The 20,888-nt window shown below is 40.8% G+C and overlaps 7 protein-coding genes and 2 non-coding genes across 9 annotated transcripts; 2 read left to right on the plus strand and 7 right to left on the minus strand.

The window, feature by feature from the left end:
* Positions 1-188: 188 nt before the first annotated feature.
* CMK1 (calmodulin-dependent protein kinase CMK1) lies at positions 189-1,526 on the minus strand (the record flags this gene model as incomplete). Its single annotated transcript, XM_033910187.1, has 1 exon — positions 189-1,526. The coding sequence occupies one exon, from the start codon at positions 1,524-1,526 to the stop codon at positions 189-191; it is 1,338 nt and encodes a 445-aa protein (XP_033766078.1).
* A 384-nt stretch (positions 1,527-1,910) lies between these two features.
* GSY1 (glycogen (starch) synthase GSY1) lies at positions 1,911-4,037 on the minus strand (the record flags this gene model as incomplete). The annotated part of the gene is made up of 1 exon (XM_033910188.1): positions 1,911-4,037. The coding sequence occupies one exon, from the start codon at positions 4,035-4,037 to the stop codon at positions 1,911-1,913; it is 2,127 nt and encodes a 708-aa protein (XP_033766079.1).
* A 653-nt stretch (positions 4,038-4,690) lies between these two features.
* Positions 4,691-8,335, minus strand: AIP5 (Aip5p; the record flags this gene model as incomplete). Its single annotated transcript, XM_033910189.1, has 1 exon — positions 4,691-8,335. One exon carries the CDS (start codon positions 8,333-8,335, stop codon positions 4,691-4,693), a length of 3,645 nt encoding a protein of 1,214 aa, XP_033766080.1.
* A 235-nt stretch (positions 8,336-8,570) lies between these two features.
* SPAR_Ftrna6G lies at positions 8,571-8,641 on the minus strand. The gene has a single exon. It is a non-coding gene; the product is annotated as a tRNA-Gly (tRNA).
* Positions 8,642-9,404: 763 nt separating this feature from the next.
* IGD1 (Igd1p) lies at positions 9,405-9,992 on the minus strand (the record flags this gene model as incomplete). Its single annotated transcript, XM_033910190.1, has 1 exon — positions 9,405-9,992. The coding sequence occupies one exon, from the start codon at positions 9,990-9,992 to the stop codon at positions 9,405-9,407; it is 588 nt and encodes a 195-aa protein (XP_033766081.1).
* Positions 9,993-10,288: 296 nt separating this feature from the next.
* On the minus strand, positions 10,289-11,374 carry SPAR_F00780 (uncharacterized protein; the record flags this gene model as incomplete). Its single annotated transcript, XM_033910191.1, has 1 exon — positions 10,289-11,374. One exon carries the CDS (start codon positions 11,372-11,374, stop codon positions 10,289-10,291), a length of 1,086 nt encoding a protein of 361 aa, XP_033766082.1.
* A 282-nt stretch (positions 11,375-11,656) lies between these two features.
* On the plus strand, positions 11,657-18,526 carry FAB1 (1-phosphatidylinositol-3-phosphate 5-kinase; the record flags this gene model as incomplete). The annotated part of the gene is made up of 1 exon (XM_033910192.1): positions 11,657-18,526. The coding sequence occupies one exon, from the start codon at positions 11,657-11,659 to the stop codon at positions 18,524-18,526; it is 6,870 nt and encodes a 2,289-aa protein (XP_033766083.1).
* A 130-nt stretch (positions 18,527-18,656) lies between these two features.
* On the minus strand, positions 18,657-18,757 carry SPAR_Ftrna7S. Its single transcript has one exon. It is a non-coding gene; the product is annotated as a tRNA-Ser (tRNA).
* A 1,248-nt stretch (positions 18,758-20,005) lies between these two features.
* On the plus strand, positions 20,006-20,740 carry CSS2 (Css2p; the record flags this gene model as incomplete). The annotated part of the gene is made up of 1 exon (XM_033910193.1): positions 20,006-20,740. The coding sequence occupies one exon, from the start codon at positions 20,006-20,008 to the stop codon at positions 20,738-20,740; it is 735 nt and encodes a 244-aa protein (XP_033766084.1).
* Between the last annotated feature and the right edge of the window lie 148 nt (positions 20,741-20,888).

Genomic DNA, 20,888 nt, shown 5'->3' on the forward strand with positions numbered 1-20,888 from the left:
TAAAATTAAGATTATTAGTACATAATTAGATACGTGTATCTTACCAACTAAGGCATTATAAAAAAAAATTAAAAACAAAAAATGAGGACGAAAAAAACGCAAATTATCAAAGTCAAATCTTGCGCATATTCGAGCTTATAAAGTCATTGATATTTATTCGCCTGTGCGGTGGAACGGCATACTGTTCATTATCCTGTTTTGGTATCCTTTCCACTTGGTGTCGCCTCCGCTTCATCCAAAGGTTTTCTATCACTGCCAGCGATATCACTATCAGAACTACAGACCCTGTTGATATTTAGAAATTTTTCCTTTTCTGCAAGCACTGTGTTAACTAATTGTGCAAAAGCTTTGCTAGTTAACTCGGATTTCAATTTGGACTGTTCTTCCTCTGATAGCTTCTTTGATAGTTGACTGGTATCCATTGATTTCAACGAAGGAGCTGAACCGTTTGATTGACTCCCTTCGTCAAAATCTGAATCACTTTCCGTCTGTTCAAGATACAGATCTCTTAATTTCTGGATCTTCATGTTTAGTCTGACTCTTTCAACAGAATTACGGAATTTTTGACGTGCATCCAATCCCTCCTTTAACCCAGGCAATAAATCATGTGTCTTCAATTCGGTACAAATTATCCACGGATCATCTAATAGTTGTGCGGCAGTTGGTCTCTTTGAAGGATCCAGATTGAGGGCCTTCAAAATGAATTGCTTTGCTTTATCAGAAACGGAATCCCAATAAGGCCTATGGAATTTCACTGGATACTCCCCGGTTGTGCATTCGTCAAGGAAATCCTGAACCCTTTCAGCTCTAAATGCCGAATAACCGCAAAGCAAAGTATACGTAATGACACCTATCGACCAAATATCACATGGTTTACCATGGCCATCCTGAGTAAGTACCTCTGGAGCTACGTAGCCCAGCGAACCTGCTGGTTTGTAGATGAGTTCTTCATCGCTTTTCAATCTCTTTGCGATACCGAAATCAGCAACTACCAGTGGAGATTCGTCACTCCTATCTATATACAGTAAATTCTCCGGTTTCAAATCTCTATGAACAATATTCTGAGAATGCATATATTTAACAGCGCTCAGAATCTCAATCAAAATTCTCACAGCATCCACCTCAGTGAACTTACCCTTTTTCAAAATTCTATCAAACAATTCACCACCTTTGGCCAATTGCGTGATGATGTAGAATTTGTCTTTTGATTCAAACCAATCCTTAAATGCCACTATGTTTGGATGATGTAGTCCTTGTAAAATATCTAATTCGTCGTATAACGCTTCTAGCTGAATCTTGTTTCCCTTTAATGCTTTCTTAATCAAAATTTTCACGGCCACATCCTCTCCCGTTTCAGTATTTTTGGCTTGTCTCACCACACCAAACGTACCAGCACCCAACGTCTTCCCAAAAATATAATTTTTTTTATTCACATATGAAGCAGGCTGAACGTGTGCCATTTTTCCTTCAGAATCCTCCTCTGTTTGTTGTGAGGGATCCTTCTTTTCTGAAACTTTGTTATCCATAGTAATTGACTCGTCCTTCTATCTGATGTCTTTTAATATTATATAATTGGGGCCTTTGCGAGAATTAAAACTATTTATAATCTGGCCTGTAGGTCGATGTGGCTTTCATTTGCTTTATCCCTTAAGTGGGTCGGTCGGCTGCATTATTCTAAACGCGGGGGGAATTTCTTTTTTTTTTCAGCCTTTTGCTCGTAAGCGAAGCATCCCACGTATAAGGTTCCTTATACTAGCATATATACTATAAAGATACAGATTGCTGCTATTTTTTCTATTGCTATTGTTTCTATGTACTTCTAAAAGCAGGATAAAACACGCAATGCTAAAAAGAAGATAAATGTGATGCTAAGCTAAAAAAGAAAATATATTACTTGGAAGTGGGATGGCTTAATTATCCTCGTAGTATGCAGACGTATCGTTGTCGTCATCATCATTGTCGATGCCTCCATTTGTGCTCAAGTTAAAATAATCGTCTGCATTATTAGCATCTTGAAGCGTACCTAAATCGCCTGGGGTCATGTAAACGGTACTATTGGATCTCACCTTAGGAGATCCAGGTACACTTAGAGGTCTGGCAATCTTGAATTTCTTGCCACCTGCAAGGGTATTCATATTGGCGTCACTAATTGTTTCACCTACCAATTCTTTAAACTGCTCTGGATAGGCTCTACGAAGACCTAACTGTCTAGCCTTAACGTACTCCAACCCCATTCTTTTCCAGTCTAACAAGTCAGATAATCTCTCGGTTCTGTTTCTTTGATTAATTCTTTGTCTTCTGGTTTTGTTCACAAACTCTTCCATGTAGTCCGCTAATTGCTCCACAGATTCATCAGGGCTCTTGAAACGACGGTCTACAATATAGATACCATAGTCTTTAGCTTGATCAGTTTCAATCAGGTCTTCCATATAGGCACCAAACCCGGAAACATTTGTTGTGATTGATGGAACACCCATGACGGTACATTCCGCTGGTGTGTATCCCCATGGTTCGTAATAGGATGGGAAAACACCCAAATGACAACCACGAACAAACTCGTCATAGTCTAAACCAAGAATAGGGTTATTGGCGTTTAAGAATTCAGGATGGAAAATCACTTTTACACGATCACTCGAATCATTGAATAACCTAACATGCCTAATTTGGTTTAAAATTGGATCGTTAGCATCATCACACATATTATGTGTGACTACTGGAGGCAATTCTCCATAAGGTCTTCTTAGTGCCAAGACCCTTTTCTTCAACAAAACCTTCTCAGAACTTTTCAACAATTCATCCAAATTAGTGGGCAACTCTGATTCTAGGCCATTGTGAGGGTATCTCATTGTGTGCTCGAAAATTCTTTTTCCAATGGAGGCGGTGACTTCATCAACCGTGTTTTCTAAGGACTTTACAATGGCTTGACTCTTTAATGCCTCCACAGTGAAAGAATTGGTTTTGGCGGGCATGATCAAAAACGCTACCACAGTCTTTTTGGATCCAGAAACTTTCAATCTGTAATTGAGACGAGCCAATGATTCAATGAACATGTCAGCACCTTTGTTTTTGTATTCATATCTACCAGCGATAAAGAAATAAACGGTGTTGTCTAGATCGAAGTCAAAACAGCCATGGAAATGGCCTCTAACGAAATCATTAATTTTGTCTTTTTTCAGAGCATGCAGATTTTGGAATTCATGAACGGCTTGGAACTTGACAACGTTCAATCCATTGGGCAAGATGCCGTCAGGTTTTCTCTTCAATAAATGCTCCGCTTCCAATGCGGTGATTTGCGACACAGTGGTAAAAACATCCGCAGTATGAGCCGCAGCGCGTTCAATGCAGTACCTATGATATATACCTCTCTTACCAGCTTCTTGGTCTACATCGAAGTACTGTAAATTGTTGTAAAAATCAACATCACCAGCGGCACACAAGTATCTACCCAATAAAGTAGCGTGGGTGGTGAAAATCGTCACAATATCAATTCTTTTCTTTCTACACAATGGTAGGGCTACACCAGCCAGCCATTCATGGAAATGACCAATGATGGCATGACTACTGTCCAGTTTTGAAAGTTCTCCCAAGAACCACACAACAACATAACCCAACAATATAGCATCGTTTGTTTCGCGATCATGCTCCGGTGATGGAATCCCAACGAGAGACCATAGGTCAGCCTTCCATTCATTCAAAAAGTGCCTTACAGAATCCAGTTCAAATAAAATGACACGTGGTGCCCCCTCAATCAACCAATTGCCATAGACGAAGTTCACACCCTTTTCCCGCATTGACATCAAAGTCTTTTGGACTGGCAACAGGTCTTCAGGGAAGATGCTTTCATCCTCCCAATCTAGTTTTTCAACCTCACTTTCATACGTTGCCTTGTTCAAAGGCCCAAGCAGCGTATAGTTGTCTCCGTATTGTGCCACAGTAACTGGAGCCTTGGACTTCAAGACAGAGTAAATACCACCAACCCTGTTGGCTACTTCTGTTGCTACTTCGAACAGTAGATGATTTTGTAAGTCACGAGCCATACTTCGCTGTAGTGCTGCTTCTAGGTTTATTAACTTTTTCTTCACAGGGTTTCTAGGCTGTGTTACCTGGTATATTTGGAGTTTATTGATATAGATATATAAGTATGAATGTATGGAAAAAAAATGGAAAGTAGCGAGAAGGTCCGTTATGGAAAGAAAAGAAAGAGTTTATGTTTATATACACCAGTGTAGGCCGTGCGTTGGTGTAAAGCAGTTGCTATTGCTGTTGGAGCCCTCTCCACATGCAAATGTAGTCATACAGCCTCTTGACTGCCTTCCTTCAATTCAGCCAGCTAACAATAGCTTCGGTTTCTTCCTGAAAATTCGTTCAAGGGGTATTACTTGTGGGGGGTTCCAGGAACCAGAGGTCGGGGCATACTTCGCGGGAAGTTCTGTGCAAGGAAATGGGCCCTGAGTAGCCGCGCAGGTAGATTTTGCCTTTGGCGTACCGATCCGGAAATTGTGCCCCTGAAAGATTCCGTTTACGGTTCTTCTGTGCGACCTCTTTCGGCAAGCTTTTCTCCTGTCAATAGAGCAATATTTGACAAGGTTTCTCTAACCACAGTTCGTGTGGGTTAAACGTGGGAGGGGAGCTTGAAATCTCATGTGTTGTCAAGAGAGTATGTTGCTTACGTAGCGTGTTTAGGCTTTTTTTAGATAGTATCGTAAATAAGTTCCCGCAATTTATAGTCTTCGTTGGCTTCTTCTATGTCTTCCCAGTTCCCTATCAAGTCGTTGTGTCCTCTGACCACACCTGGAAGGCTCCTACCCTTGCTGAATGTCTTCCAGACTTTTCTTGCCTCATCGTCTGTGCCAAGATCTCTGTAGGTGAACGGGATTCTGTTGGCAGTCAATATCGTGCTTAAGCGATTTGTTCTGGGGATCATATGGAAACCGCCCCCGGCTAGTGAGGTGTATATGTATACAGGTTCCTTCTCGTTCAACTTCCGAATCTCGCTAGTCTTTATTGTGTTTGGTACCATGTCTTGGTTTTGCGTGGATTGCTCTGAAACGGTATCCTTCGCGTCTAGAGATTGAAGCAAAGCGTTTAGTTCAGAATCATCAACAATCTTTAGTTGCTCTAGAAACTCATCAGTTTCATCCAGGATGTCCTTGAAAATGTCGTCTGCACTTGGCTTCTTGGGATTCTCCTTTGTCTTTTGATCTTCGGATTCATTTTCTTCATCGTTTGGACCTCTCTTGTCGATTAGCTCTGTTTCATTGAAGTTTAACGGACATGCATCTTCTTCTTCTTTCTGTTCCATTTCAACCTTCCTTTCGCACATGTCTTCTGTGATGTTATCTTCCATCATAGGACCTAGAGGGAAGTTTTCCTTTTTTTTTTCTTCTTTTTCCAATTCTCTATCTTCGTCTCTTAAAACCTCTTTTTCTTGTTTTCCCACTTCAAACAATTGGTCTGTCTTTTCATATTCGTCACCGTCAGAAATCTTGATACCGTCGACATCTTGCTCTTTCGTAACTTCTTTGAGAGTGTCAGCAAACTTGGCATCTTCCAAATTCTCATCTTCTTTTGCCACAGCTTCAGCGTCTTCGTTTGAAGTTTCAGTCTGCGTATATGTTCCATCCTTTCTCAGAGTCTCAGCAGATTCAGAACATTTTGTCTTGTTGCCTTTTTCCGGAGGCCCAACGGCTTCCACCTTTTCATTTTCTTTATCCTGTTCAGCAACGATTTCGGCCTCTTTTGTGGTTTCAACATCTCCAGACTTTACATTAATACCGTCAATTGCGTTGGAATCCTCCACCTCTAAATCTCCTTCGATGTCCTTTTTTGCAGTTTTTCTCCTAGGTTCTACATCTTTTTCGGCAGTTTCAACCTTATTCGCTTCTGAATACTCATTCAGAGGCTCAGTAGCTTCACCATTTTCAGGCTTTATATCTTTCTTAGTCATTTGATCGCCTTTTTGCATAATTTCAATGCCTTTAGATTTTTCGTCTTCTTTGGAACTCTTAGTAGGTCTTTTATCCTCCATATCCTTTTGTGTGGTTTCAACTTCTTCTGTGGGAATTTCGACGCCCTGGGATTTACAATCTTCTTTGGAACTCCCAATGGCTGTCTCAAATTCTGCTTTCAACCCTTCTTCCGGAACTTCGACCGTTTCAACGTCTTCTGCCTTCATATCTTCCTCGGGAATACCAACATATTCCTTAGGAATCCCGTGATCTTCGTTGTTCACTTGGAGATCTTCAGGTCTTTCAGAGATAGGACCATTAGCTACTTTTGGAGGCTCAATATTCTGGGACTCTCCAACCTTTGCACCTCCTTCGGCAACTTCTCCACTTTCTCTTGCTGTTTCACTACCCTCAGATATTGTCTTCTTCCCGGAAAGCTCAGCAGTTTCCCCCTGTTTCATTTTTATCGCTTCATTGATGGTCTTGGCACCTGTAGTTATTTCATCATCTTTGATGGCCCCAATAGCCTCACCCAGCTCGACTTGTCTACCTTCTTCATCTTCTTTGGCGGCCTCGAAATCTTCAGATATTGTATTTTTTTCCACAACCTCCACGATCTTTACATCTTCTCCTTTTTTCGTACCTTCTCCAGGTGGGTCAAGTACGATAATTTCCCTGACAATTTCTTTCGGGTTGTTCTCCTGGGTAGATGTTTTAGCTTCATCTTTAAGGGCAGAGCTATCTTTTGAAATCATTGCAGGGTTCGCATTTCCCTCCGATTTAACGGCGGAAAATTCGTCTTCTGTTTTCGACTGCTCTTTATCGTTCTCAATTGTTTTCTCCCCTTTTGGTGCAGATTCCTCTTCGATACTGAACACTTCGTTATCTCTTACAGCTTCTGGTTTCTCAATCGCGCTTTCTTTTTTAACTTCTGGGGAAATAGAATTTTCTTTTTTTTCTTCTTCAACGTCTAGAGACATATCATCAGTATCGTGCTGTAAGTTCTTCTCGTCGTCGCTAATGCGTCTTGTTGGACCCACAGTTTCGTTATCATTAGCCTTTCGCTTATACTCTGGTGTGACGATCCTATTACCATCAATTGTGCTATCATTATGGCTCTTATCATTTTCATGATTAGCTATTACTGTTTTCTTATTTTCTTTGTCTTCTTTGTCCTTTTGCTCCAAGATATGTTCCTCCTTCCCCGTTACTCTTCCTTCCTCGTCCTTTACAAGAAGTGGAGGTCTTATTCCATCTATATTGTTCTCGATCTGCCGCTCCTCTCTAGATTCTAAAGGTGAGTCAGATGCACTCACGTTAAAATCAGACTCACCTTTAGTTAAACTTTTACTTTTAACAGCTTTAGCTTTGCTCTGCGAAGGATAGTCGGCCGCAGAAGTTCGTGTATTTTCATCACCTGTCTCCAAACCGTGCGCCTCTTGTTGATGCTCTGGGGATCCTTCGGTTTCTTTATCAAAATTCAAATTCTTGTTACCTTCTTGAGATAGGGTACCTTCTGCCTTCTCCACGTTGATGTGATTTTTGGCTTCTAAAGTTTCGTCAACGCGGTCTTTGTTAGGCACATTAATGTTAAATATTTCCTGAGTGGATTCATTTCCAGTTCTGATATCTGATTTTTGCAGGTTGGTAGGACCATCTTGGATGATATTTACCTTGATATCTTCGTTCTTTGGATTATCGTCCTGCAGGTATTCTTCGATGCCTACTAGTATGGAATCTAAAGTTGATCGTTTTGAAAGATCAGTAGCGTCTGTAGAATTTGAAGAGTTGCGACTCCTTCTATTCACGTTTTTTTTTTTTTTGGTTTTTTTCTTTTTTGTAATTGGACTATTGTCAATCTCAATCCCCACGGATTTTTTGACTAGTGATGCATTTCCTGTGTCTTCCACCATATCATTGATAGAAGGTTCTTTGACAACTACACTCACATCTATTGGGATATGTGTAGGAGTTTCTGTAGCGTCATTTACTGTATCTGTAGTTACCCCTATTACGTCGTCTTGTCTTTCCAAATCATGAGAGCTTGTATCCTGTGGGGAAATATCCTCGGTTTCACCACCAGGATTGCTAGGTTTCGTAATAGTATCAATGTTGTTATCAGCCTTCCTTTGTCCCTGGTTTTTCTTTTTGAGGCCTTTCAATTTAGAAGATTTCCTTTGAGATGACAACTCCATTGCGAAATTCTCAGTGGCACTTATCGCTTCATCTAAGTCACTTTCTGTAAGTTGATCTCTATTTTCTATGAGTTCATTCATAGTTGGCAAGGGAAGGTCCGTTGGAAGTATTGAATAAGAGTCTCCACCACCATCTACCGACCGAGGTTGAACATTGTGTTCCTCACCTTCTACAGCTAAAGATTTTACCATGTCACGCTCTTTATTTAAAACAGGGTAAACTATCTCTTCAGTACAATAATTGCCAGTAGTTTGGAAAAAATGAAAGTGTCGTGAAATAGGCTCAGTTGCTTACGCATAACGTGACTACAAATTATTAAGGGAAAAGTACGAGAATGTCGCATTCAAAAACTTGACAAATCTTTTCACCTTGCCTGTTTTAATCTCGGAAGGTTTAGGATAAAGTCAAAAAATGGGAAAAAGAAAGTGCGCAAGCCCGGAATCGAACCGGGGGCCCAACGATGGCAACGTTGGATTTTACCACTAAACCACTTGCGCTTATTTCTTATGGAATTTGTTGTATTCCATAATGGGATACCTCAAAATTACTAGATTTACCAACCTAGAAGTAAAACTTGTATGTGGGAATTGGGTGAATAATTAGATAATTGTTGGAATGAGATTCTAATATCATCTATTTAATATTATATTATTGTTGGAATGAAATTCTAATATCATCTATTTAATAGTATATTATAATATGCGGTGCAAGAGGATGACATAAAGATTGAGAAACAGTCATCCAATCTAATGGAAGCTGAAATGCAAGGATTGATAATGTAATAGGATAATGAATGACAACATATAAAAAGAAAGAAGATAAGGTAATAACACTATGTAGAACTATGGATTCCCTTTTGTGGATTCCTATATCTCGAGGACAAATTCTGGTATATTCTGTATACCTAATATTATAGCCTTTAGCAACAATGGAATTCCAACAACTATCTCAAACTCGCTCACTTCACAAATACTGTGTATATTGTTATTATACCAGCACGAATACCGGCCAGTTGGATTTTGCCTCAATAATTTTTCTATCACGTAAGCGCCACGGTCCGCCCCGCAGGAAAAGAAAAATAGCCGCCGACCCATGAAAGTTGAATGCGTGAAGATGCGCAACGTTTGGTACATATATAGATATAAATATATATATTTATATTTATGTATATACAAAAAAGAAAGATGTAGAAAAGAAGCTAAGAGATCGACGTTACGTATATATGTATGAATGGGTGTGTGCAGACGGCGCCGGGGGGTTTTACTTGTCTTCAAACATGTGAAGCTGGTTATAGATGTCCTTCTTAAAGTCCTCGTACTTAAAAGATGACTTTCTACGCGTGCCCAACTGTGGAGCAGAACCGTGTGGGACTTTTGTGCTGTCACCGCTACTGTTGTTGTCGAGGTACGAGTTCTTGAAAATGGGCTTATTGCCCGCACGAGAACGGGTGGGCGTGTGGGAGATGGAGTCACCCATATCCACGCCCGCGTGGCTCAGGTCAGAGTCATTAGTGGCCCTGTATTGCATATTGTGAATGGTGTTTTGGAAATCCATGGGTCCGCTGCCCCTACGTTCGGCTCCCGGAGCGTGCTCCTCGATGCTGCTTTCGCGCTCCCGGGCTTGTTCTCTGGAATTTAGCGCGTCCATGTAGTTGGTAGACCGCCGTCTCATCATGGGGACGGGCTTGTCTACACTTTGAGCGGGTGCACTTGGACCCGGGAGGTTGAATGTAGAAACGCTAGGTGTTTCCTGTGCACAGGGCGGTTCGTCGATGTTAAGGAAGTCCTGAGACCTTTCAAATGTGGGAGACGTGCTCACTTGGGGTGCGTTCAAGTGGTGATCTGTCATGAAGTCTGCGTGTGCGTGTGTGCGTCTGTTGCGTATGCTGCGAATATTGCGTAGATGTCTGAGTTGCTATATATTATGTGGTGGCTCTCATCGCTGCTGACAGTAGATTTCACTCGCGCAAAATTTATCTAGGCAAACCCTTACTGTACCTATATATATATATATATATATATGTGAGGGCGTATGTTGCGTGCAAGCTTTTACAGCGGTGCACTAATATCGACCGGGACACTCACTCCACCCCACATCTCCTAGATCAGGGGGGGGATGTCAACGAAAGAAAAACAGGGGATTTATCACGGCTTACGAGAGGCCAGTGACCGTACTACAAATTCGCACACCAGCAGCGTCCAGTGACGAGCCTCCGCGGCGTCCAAGTGCCGGAAGTCATCCTCCACGGTGTGCCATGTGCTCGGAAATGGCAGTGGGATTGCATGTAATACGGGTACTCCAGCGGCCAGGAATGGCGTGTGGTCGTCTCCGATGACCGAATGTCCTAGCCCCAAAAACCGGTAGTCAGTCGGGTCCAGGCGTTTGCGTTGACACGCGACTTGGGCGGCTAATGGCGATTCGGTATCAGTTTCATCTCCTCGCCGGAATAACAAATCGTCTTCTATTCGATTGAGCAGTTGGTATTCTTGATGTGTTTCTGCATAGTAGCTGGGCACTATTGGCTCCTCTTCGCCACTTCCTAATAGATCCAGAAGCAATAGCAGGCGAATACGTGTCATCGTACCGTCAGCAAGCCATTGGGCGGCTAATCGCCGTGCTCCATAAATCGAGTCCTCGGGCCCCCACTCTTCAATGGCCTCCTCTCCATCAAAGAACACAATCTTTACACCCATGGTAGAACTCGTTACTACTGCGTTTGACTCTAGCTCACTGTACCCTCTCGAGCGCTCGTGGCACGCGATGTGCGTTAGGAACTGGGCCGTATACAGCAACGCGGCACACGAGGCTGCACTGTCGATAGCGCCCACCATCCCTGTGGGCGCTATCTTCGTGTCATAATGAGCGGCAAGCACTATGTACTCGCTCGCGTTGTTTTGTAACGTCATAACGAGGTTGTTGAAGTGGTAACCGTTTTCCTCAAAAGGTTGCGTCTCAACGACCCACTCTCCCGCCAGCGTCTTGTTGAAATGATCGATGATGAAGCGCTGGATCTCGCGCGAACCTTTCGATCCGGGTACGCGAGTTCTATTAAACGGTAACAGCAGGTTTTTGGTAGTTTTGTCCCAATCGTCGTCTAAGTTGATGGCTTCGTTAAGATGCGCTGCATGGTACTCCTCATATGACAGCTCCCACCCGATTACCCTACGTACCCTAAACAGCAGTAACAGGTACGCTAGACCAATTATTCGCAAAGGCAAACCGTACTTCATTGTCACGCTTCCGACCTTTTTTATTCTCTTTTATTTTTTATCTCAACTCTTTCTCTCTCTCTTTCTCCTTCAGCGCTTGATGTGTACAACAAGCCGCCTTCTTCCTTTGTTTCTTCCACTCTTACTCTTTCTCTCTTTGTCTCGCCTCGAAGGCAACGCAAACGCAATGTACTTCTTGACGAACGCGAAAACCATATGGAAAGTAAATAAAGGGCCAAAACAAAAAATTATTTCAAATAGCAAGGCAGCTTCCATCTTGCAAATGCAAGATCATCACGCAGGATGCCATCGGAAGAACCCCATGCGCCCATACTCTTCCCAGACGGGTCACATGTCCGGTCGCCCTCCTCCACCGGTACTTCATCTGTAAACACAGTTGATGCTGCCTTAACGAGACCAAACTATATTAAGAAGCCATCCTTGCACATTATGTCGACATCTACAACGTCAACTACAACAGATCTAGTGACAAACCCAATTTTGAGCAACATCTCCATACCAAAGATAAGTCCTCCCACATCGTCCTCGGTAGCAACCGCCACATCTGCAAGTCACGTGACCGGGACCACTGCTCATACAAATACAAATGCTAATGCTAATGCTAGTGCTAATACCAGTGTCAGTAAGAAAAATGTGCCTCCACCAACCAGTGGGAGGGTACCCTCCAACACTATTAAGAGATATCCAAGCCGCTACAAGCCTTCCCACTCGCTACAGCTGCCCATCAAGAACGATTCCAACTTTAAACGATCTAGCATCTATGCCTCCAAATCCACCGTTACGGCCATCCCCATCAGGAATAACCGGCCAGTTTCCATGCAGAATTCGTATGCACGCACTCCTGATAGTGATCATGACGACGTTGGCGATGAAGCGTCGTCGATAAAGAGTGCCTCTTCCTCGTTGACCGCATCCTTGTCGAAGAGCTTTCTGTTCGCATTTTATAACAACCGCAAGAAGGACAAGATCAGTAACAATGGCGTTCTTTCAAAAGAGTACTGGATGAAAGACGAGAGTTCTAAAGAATGTTTCAGTTGTGGTAAAACATTTAACACTTTCAGGAGGAAACATCACTGCAGGATATGTGGCCAGATTTTTTGCAGCAGCTGCACTCTTTTGATAGATGGTGATCGATTCGGTTGTCACGCCAAGATGCGGGTATGTTACAATTGTTATGAGCATGCAGATACGTACGAGGACTCCAGTGATGAGGAAAACGATTCCACAATGCAATTGAATGAACCAAGGTCCCGCTCTCGCTCGCGCTCTTCCAATACCAATGCATATTCTCACTCACATTCGCATTTGCATCTCATTTCACAGGACAATCATAGCGGCGCCGATCTTCATGACCCAGTAGCAGCAACAGCTAACCCTCAACAGCAGAATGAGGTTTACTTATTAAACGACGATGACGTACAAAGTATAATGACCTCAGGAGAAGACTCCAAATTGTTCATTTCTACACCCCCACCACCTCCGAAGATGGCAATCCCGGCAACGAAGCAAGGCGGATCGCTAGAGATCTCATTCGATTCGGAAAATGATAGGGCTTTACATTATCAAGATGATAACCCCGGCCGTCATCATCACCTCGACTCCGCGCCCACGAGGTACACTATCAGAGATATGGATAATATTTCGCATTATGATACCAATTCGAATTCCACTTTACGACCACACTATAACACCAATAACAGCACCATTACAATCAACAATCTTAATAACGCTACTTCCAACAACAGCAACTTCAACAATACTAACAACAGTAGCAGTAACACCAACATCAACAACCCTGCGCATTCCCTGAGAAGATCGATTTTCCATTATGTAAGCAGCAATAGTATCAACAAGGACAGCAGCAATAGCTCTGCTACGCCCGTTTCGTCTACGCAGTCTTCTTCTATACTAGACCCTGCTAATCGTATTATCGGGAATTATGCCCATAGAAATTATAAGTTCAAATTCAACTACAATTCCAAAGGTCCTTCACAACAAAATGACACGAACGATGGGAACAATAATAATACTAATAATAATAATAATAATAATAGTGGCAGTGTTAGCAGCGGTGGTCCAACCGACAACAATAACACTTCTACAAACGATAATGGCATCGCGTTCAATTTAGAGAGGAAGAAAAGAAACCCACTGACAAAATCCAAATCTACGTCCGCTTATCTAGAATATCCCTTGAATGAGGAAGACTCTTCTGAGGATGAAGGTTCCATGTCCATATATTCTGTATTGAATGATGGTCATAAGACCGATAATCCAATTAGATCAATGAGGAACTCTACGAAATCTTTCCAACGAGCGCAAGCTTCACTACAGCGAATGAGATTTAGAAGGAAAAGTAAAAGTAAGCATTTTCCAAACAACTCTAAAAGTTCTATTTATAGGGACTTGAATTTCTTGACCAATAGCACTCCCAATTTGCTTTCTGTAGTGAGCGACGATAATCTATATGACGATTCTTCACCTTTGCAAGACAAGGCCTCTTCATCCGCTGCGAGCAGACTCACTGACAGGAAATTTAGCAGTGGCAGCGGTAGTAACAATAACAGTAACAGTAGTAGCAATATCAACACAGATCCTTGGAAGAGAATTGCTAGTATATCGGGATTCAAGCTGAAAAAAGAGAAGAAAAGAGAGCTAAATGAAGTCTCTCTTTTACATATGCATGCACTACTTAAACAACTATTGAATGACCAAGAAATTTCCAATCCTCAAGAATGGATAACTCTTCTGGATGGCGCTTTGCGTAAAGTTCTAAGAACCATCCTGAATGCAAGGGATTTGAACACATTAGATTTTAGACAAACTTATGTGAAAATAAAAAGAATTAGTGGTGGGTCTCCTCAAGATTCAGGATATATCAATGGGGTTGTGTTTTCGAAGGCACTGCCTTCGAAAACCATGCCACGTCACTTGAAAAACCCGAGGATCCTATTAATCATGTTTCCACTGGAGTACCAAAAGAACAATAACCATTTCCTAAGCATAGATTCCGTTTTCAGGCAAGAACGTGAATATTTGGATAAACTTGTTTCAAGATTGAAGTCATTGCATCCTGATATAATATTCGTCGGTGCTAATGTTAGTGGGTATGCGTTAGAACTACTAAATGATTCTGGGATTGTCGTACAGTTTAATATGAAACCACAAGTCATTGAGAGAATTGCCAAGTTAACAGAGGCAGATATCGCCATTTCTGTGGATAAATTGGCTACCAATATTAAGATGGGTGAATGTGAAACTTTTGAAGTTAAAAGTTACATTTATGGGAACATCAGTAAGACATATACGTTCCTTCATGGTTGTAATCCAGAATTAGGCGGAACAATCTTATTAAGAGGCGATAATCTTGAAAACCTGAGGAAAATCAAACAAGTCTCTGAATTTATGGTGTATGCGATTTTTTCATTGAAATTAGAAAGTTCATTTTTTAACGATAATTTTATTCAACTTTCCACAGATGTTTATTTAAAGAGGGCTGAATCTAAAAAATTACAAGTTTTTAAAGGTTATTTTGCAGACTTTTTGATCAAATTCAATAATAGAATTTTGACAGTTTCGCCAACGGTAGATTTTCCTATTCCCTTCTTATTGGAAAAGGCCAGAGGTTTGGAAAAGAAACTCATGGAAAGGATCAATCAATATGAAAGCGAATCTGATTTAGATCGGCAAACGCAACTAGATATGCTTCAAGGTTTAGAATCGACTATTACGAAGAAGCATTTAGGAAATTTAATAAAATTTCTGCATGAAATGGAAATTGAAAATTTAGAACTTGAATTTCAGAAGAAAAGTCGCCAATGGGAGGTCTCATATTCATCATCACAGAACTTACTTGGTACCGGCTCACACCAGTCTATAACGGTTCTCTACTCAATGGTTTCAACAAAAACCGCCACACCTTGCGTTGGCCCTCAAATTGTTACTATTGACTATTTTTGGGACAGTGATATTTCCATTGGTCAGTTTATCGAAAATGTTGTGGGCACTGCCCGGTATCCCTGCCAACAAGGCTGTAATGGTCTATATTTGGATCATTATAGAAGCTATGTTCATGGATCAGGAAAAGTGGACGTCTTAATCGAAAAATTCCAAACCAGATTACCAAAACTAAAAGATATTATTCTCACGTGGAGTTACTGTAAAAAATGTGGAACATCTACTCCGATTTTACAGATTAGCGAAAAAACCTGGAATTATTCTTTTGGTAAATATTTAGAGGTTATGTTTTGGAGTTACAAAGATAGCGTGACAGGAATTGGGAAATGTCCTCATGATTTCACCAAAGATCATGTCAAATATTTTGGCTATAATGATTTGGTGGTTCGGCTGGAATATTCTGATTTGGAAGTTCATGAATTGATAACGCCACCACGCAAAATAAAATGGAAACCTCACATTGATATCAAATTGAAGGTGGAACTATATTATAAGATCCTAGAAAAGATCAATAATTTCTATGGAAGTGTCTCAAGTCGTTTGGAACGTATTAAATTGGATAGTATGACTAAAGATAAAGTCCTTAGTGGGCAAGCTAAAATTATCGAATTGAAGAGCAATGCTACAGAGGAACAGAAACTAATGTTGCAAGACTTGGACAATTTTTACGCTGATAGTCCTTGTGATCAACATTTACCATTGAACTTGGTTATCAAATCTTTATATGACAAGGCTGTGAATTGGAACTCTACATTTACTATATTTGCGAAAAACTATTTGCCTTCTGAAACTGATATTAGTCGTATAACCGCGAAGCAATTGAAAAAACTATTTTACGATTCTTCAAGAAAGGACAGTGAAGATAAAAAATCACTTCAAGATGAAAATATAAAGACAAAAAAACCCGAAAAGAATGAATTACCTTCAGAGGGGTTGAAAGATATCGGAAAGCCGAAAATCGATAGCAAGAGCACAACAGAAAATTGTGACACGAAGAACGAGCCGCAAAATGGCGTGGCGATAACCAGTTCTAAAGACGACACCCCAACTCTTCCAATAAGCGGTACCAGCCACTTGATGGTTACACCTTCTGCGTCCTCAGTTTCTTCTTCTTTGACCCCTCAGGCCGAAGAGCGTCCGCTTATGAGTAGAAGTGGAACGGGTGTATCTATGACTTATGATAAAAGCACTAGGCCTAACATAAGAAAAATGAGCAGTGATAGCAGTTTATGTGGGCTGGCATCAATTGCTAATGAATATAGCAAGAATAATAAGGTTGGTAAGCTAGCTACATTTTTTGATCAAATGCATTTTGATGCCCTATCGAAAGAATTTGAACTAGAACGTGAAAGGGAAAGATTACAACTTAATAAGGATAAATATCAAGCCATACGATTACAAACATCGACTCCAATTGTGGAAATTTATAAGAATGTCAAAGACGCGGTTGATGAACCGCTTCATTCTAGAAGTTCAGGCAATAATTTGTCATCTACGAATGTTAAAGCTTTGGAGGCACCCATGGGAGAACACTACCGGAGCAGCAACTGCAATCCTCCTAATTTGGATCAAAACTTAGAAAATGAATTGGAAAATTCAATTAGCCAATGGGGTGAAAATATTCTGAACCCTTCTGCAAAAACCACCGCTATTACACACGTGAATTCTAGGCCAGTAGTAAAGGAAACTTCAGAAAATCCAAAATCGATTGTTAGGGAATCGTCAGATAATCCAAAGTCGGAGCCCCTTCCACCTGTAATAACAACGACAACTGTCAACAAAGTGGAATCTACTCCTCAACCAGAAAAATCATTATTAATGAAAACCTTGAGCAACTTTTGGGCAGATCGATCAGCATATTTATGGAAACCCCTTGTTTATCCGACCTGTCCTTCGGAACACATTTTTACTGATAGCGACGTTATAATCCGTGAAGATGAACCAAGTTCCTTGATCGCATTTTGCCTAAGTACTTCTGATTATAGAAATAAAATGATAAATTTGAATGCTCAACAACAACAACAACAACAACAACAGCAACAACAGCAAACAGTAGAAGCTATTCCAACTAAAGCAGGAGGAAACAGCGGAGGAACTTCTCAGACTCTGGATCCTTCTGTTACTATTTCTCCTTCAGTTTCTACAACCTCCCATAATAAAGGGAGGGACTCAGAAATTTCATCGGTAGTAACCACCAAGGAGGGTTTGATGAATACTTCTTCCGTAGAAGGTGCCCGTGATAGGACCCCACAAGAATCGCAAACGCATTCTCAGGCAAATTTAGATAATCTCCAGGAACTAGAAAAAATTATGACAAAAAAAACAGCAACGCACTTGAGATATCAATTTGAAGAGGGTTTAACGGTCATGTCATGTAAGATTTTCTTCACAGAACATTTCGACGTGTTCAGGAAGATTTGTGATTGTCAAGAAAATTTCATTCAAAGCTTGTCAAGATGTGTTAAATGGGATTCCAATGGAGGAAAAAGTGGGAGCGGGTTTTTAAAGACTTTAGATGATAGATTTATCATAAAGGAGTTATCGCACGCAGAATTGGAAGCCTTTATAAAATTTGCACCAAGTTATTTTGAATACATGGCACAAGCAATGTTCCATGATTTACCCACGACTTTGGCTAAAGTATTTGGGTTTTATCAAATTCAAGTAAAAAGCTCTATATCAAGCTCTAAAAGTTATAAAATGGATGTTATCATTATGGAGAACTTGTTTTACGAGAAAAAAACGACAAGAATATTTGATTTGAAGGGTTCTATGAGAAATAGACATGTCGAACAAACAGGTAAAGCTAATGAAGTCTTATTGGATGAAAATATGGTAGAGTATATTTATGAATCACCTATTCATGTCCGCGAATACGACAAAAAGCTTCTAAGAGCCTCTGTCTGGAACGATACACTATTTTTGGCCAAAATGAATGTGATGGATTATTCTTTAGTCATTGGTATTGACAATGAAGGATATACTTTGACAGTGGGGATTATTGATTTCATTCGAACGTTTACATGGGACAAAAAATTGGAAAGTTGGGTCAAAGAGAAAGGTTTAGTAGGGGGAGCCAGTGTGATCAAGCAACCCACCGTCGTTACACCAAGGCAATATAAAAAACGTTTTAGGGAAGCAATGGAAAGATACATTTTGATGGTTCCTGATCCATGGTACAGGGAAGGAAATTAATACGTACATATATACAAATTATTTCTATGACATTACTTAAAAACCATTACACATTCTAGTATGCATTCATTGTCTTGAAATACTTTCATAATTATGTGGGAAGGTTGCTGGGATAAAAATTAAAAAATTACGTCACAGACAGGATTCGAACCTGCGCAGGTAAAACCCAATGCCTAATTGCTTTTCTGAGGAAATAGCAGGGCATCGCCTTAACCACTCGGCCACTGGGACAGAATATATTGTCATTGCTTTTAAAGTAGGATAAAATCCTTAAAGCAAAAACCATGTTGTAGGTGAAGCACATCTTGCCGGAATAAGATCGACTATTGTCTTTCGAATACTATTCATATCACTGGTGTATTTTTGTATATGGTATAAGGAGATGTCATAAAGAACGAGAAACAGTTTGAGAGATGCATGAATTTTGGGCCTAGGATGTATTTAATACGAACCACCAGGGCTCATATGCATAAAATCAAACTAGTTAAACAGAATTGCCGGCAGACCCAAGCTGGCTACTTAAAAATTGGTACTCTGTATTGCTGATATGCCTCATGAATGCCACAAAACCAATTTATCCCATGCATATATGAGGTAATAAGATGCGTATACTTTTCTCTGGGTCACCGACGTGGCAATAGACGTACCACTCATGTTATGTGCAGGTGTAGCAATACTAGATTCCGAACCATTGCCACTACAGCCATTGTGCTCCTGCAGTGATATGGCTAGTGTGAAGTTGTGTGGTGTCATTGTTATTTGACGTTGGCCATCTTCGATACAACAAACGTGAAGGCCAATATCGCTCTCTAAAAAGATAGTATCGGGGTAGAACTCTTCATAGCCTGCGTCGAAATTAAATTCTGCCAAAAGCTGTGGTTGAAGATAAACCTAGAACAATGATTACTGAAAAAATATAGTGGGGAAAAATTATGGTTGATGCCCACCTTCAGGGTTCTGAATCAATCACTTATTTCTATATCCAAGCTTGGTTGTTATATGTGTCGCTATTTATTCATATAAGTTCGCTGCAAACGGTCATGCATAGCGTCGAGGATTAATCTCGTCCAATATTGAGTATGTGCATACATCCTCGAGGATTCACACTACCGCTGACTTGCTCTAGGTCGTTCACCATGATTATGGTAAAGGGAAGCGACTTCCTGTTACGGTTGCAACAGGATAATTACTAAAATAGTATTCACCAGCCGGGTACGGAACGAAGCTAAACGAAACAAAACCTCGAAATTTGGAGCCTGTGTTATAAGCAGCAACACTCGAACTACAGCTAATCAACGACTGGAGGAATAACTGGATAAAGTAAATGTTATGGCGTAAAGTTTTCTTAACACATTAATCGGTAAACTCACGCAGGCTCATCGCAACAATCGTCACGATCCTTATTTTTCAGATTTATCTATAAGTTCATTTTCTCTCTACTCGCCATTTCTTTACTAAATCTACCATTCAATATTAGGAATGTGGAGCTATTTTCGCTTCTTATTATTTTTCGTTGGCCTCATGACTTGTTATACACATGAGCTCTCTGCCACAGTTAATGTAAGTACTAATGGGATAGCTGTCCAAGTTAAGGGAGCTACCCTCAATTCGAGAGCTTATTATGAGAACAGCACTGATTTAATCGCACGCGAAGATCAATCTGATTGGTTAACAGATTTTACAGCATTATCCCTCACTAATACTACAGGAATGGACACCGACCCTGACTCCACGTTTATTAAAGGTGAAGATCTCCAGGAATGCATTGATATGTCGGAATGCTCATGGATTGCTCAGCGAAATAATTCGCGTCCTTGCTGGCATTGGGAGATTCCTGCCAGTTTTTTGAAAGCAGTCTATGATATATTCATGATGACTAATATGGGCAATTGCGCAGTTGTGGCTGGTAATGTGGGCAGTTTTTATTATAAGTACTATCCTATTGAACCTAACTGCAATTCGACCATACACAAGAAGACGATTACCGATGCTATACAACAAGTACTTAAGCAATCCAAAGATGGTTATCTCCGCAACGCATATTTCTTCCGTGTCAACCGTGACGGATTGAAGCAGGGCGACATCTTATTTGGAACTACAGTCTCTATTTGGTTTACTGTCCCCAAAGGGGACCAATATAGAGGTTTCATAGATATCGGTTGCAGTAGGCTACAGTCACCGTGTAGTTCTTCATCACAGGAAGAGAGTACATAGCGATACTCTATGATAAAGCGATACATAACGTATACATACATGTCCAGCCCAACGCACACTGAGTTTAATCAGAACTACTATAGTCAGAGAGTAGATAATGGCACCCACGCTGAGAGTATGTATCAATGGACACTTCTGTTTTTTATTA

This window comes from Saccharomyces paradoxus, chromosome VI (genome assembly GCF_002079055.1).
Source record: "Saccharomyces paradoxus chromosome VI, complete sequence".
NCBI lineage: Eukaryota > Fungi > Ascomycota > Saccharomycetes > Saccharomycetales > Saccharomycetaceae > Saccharomyces > Saccharomyces paradoxus.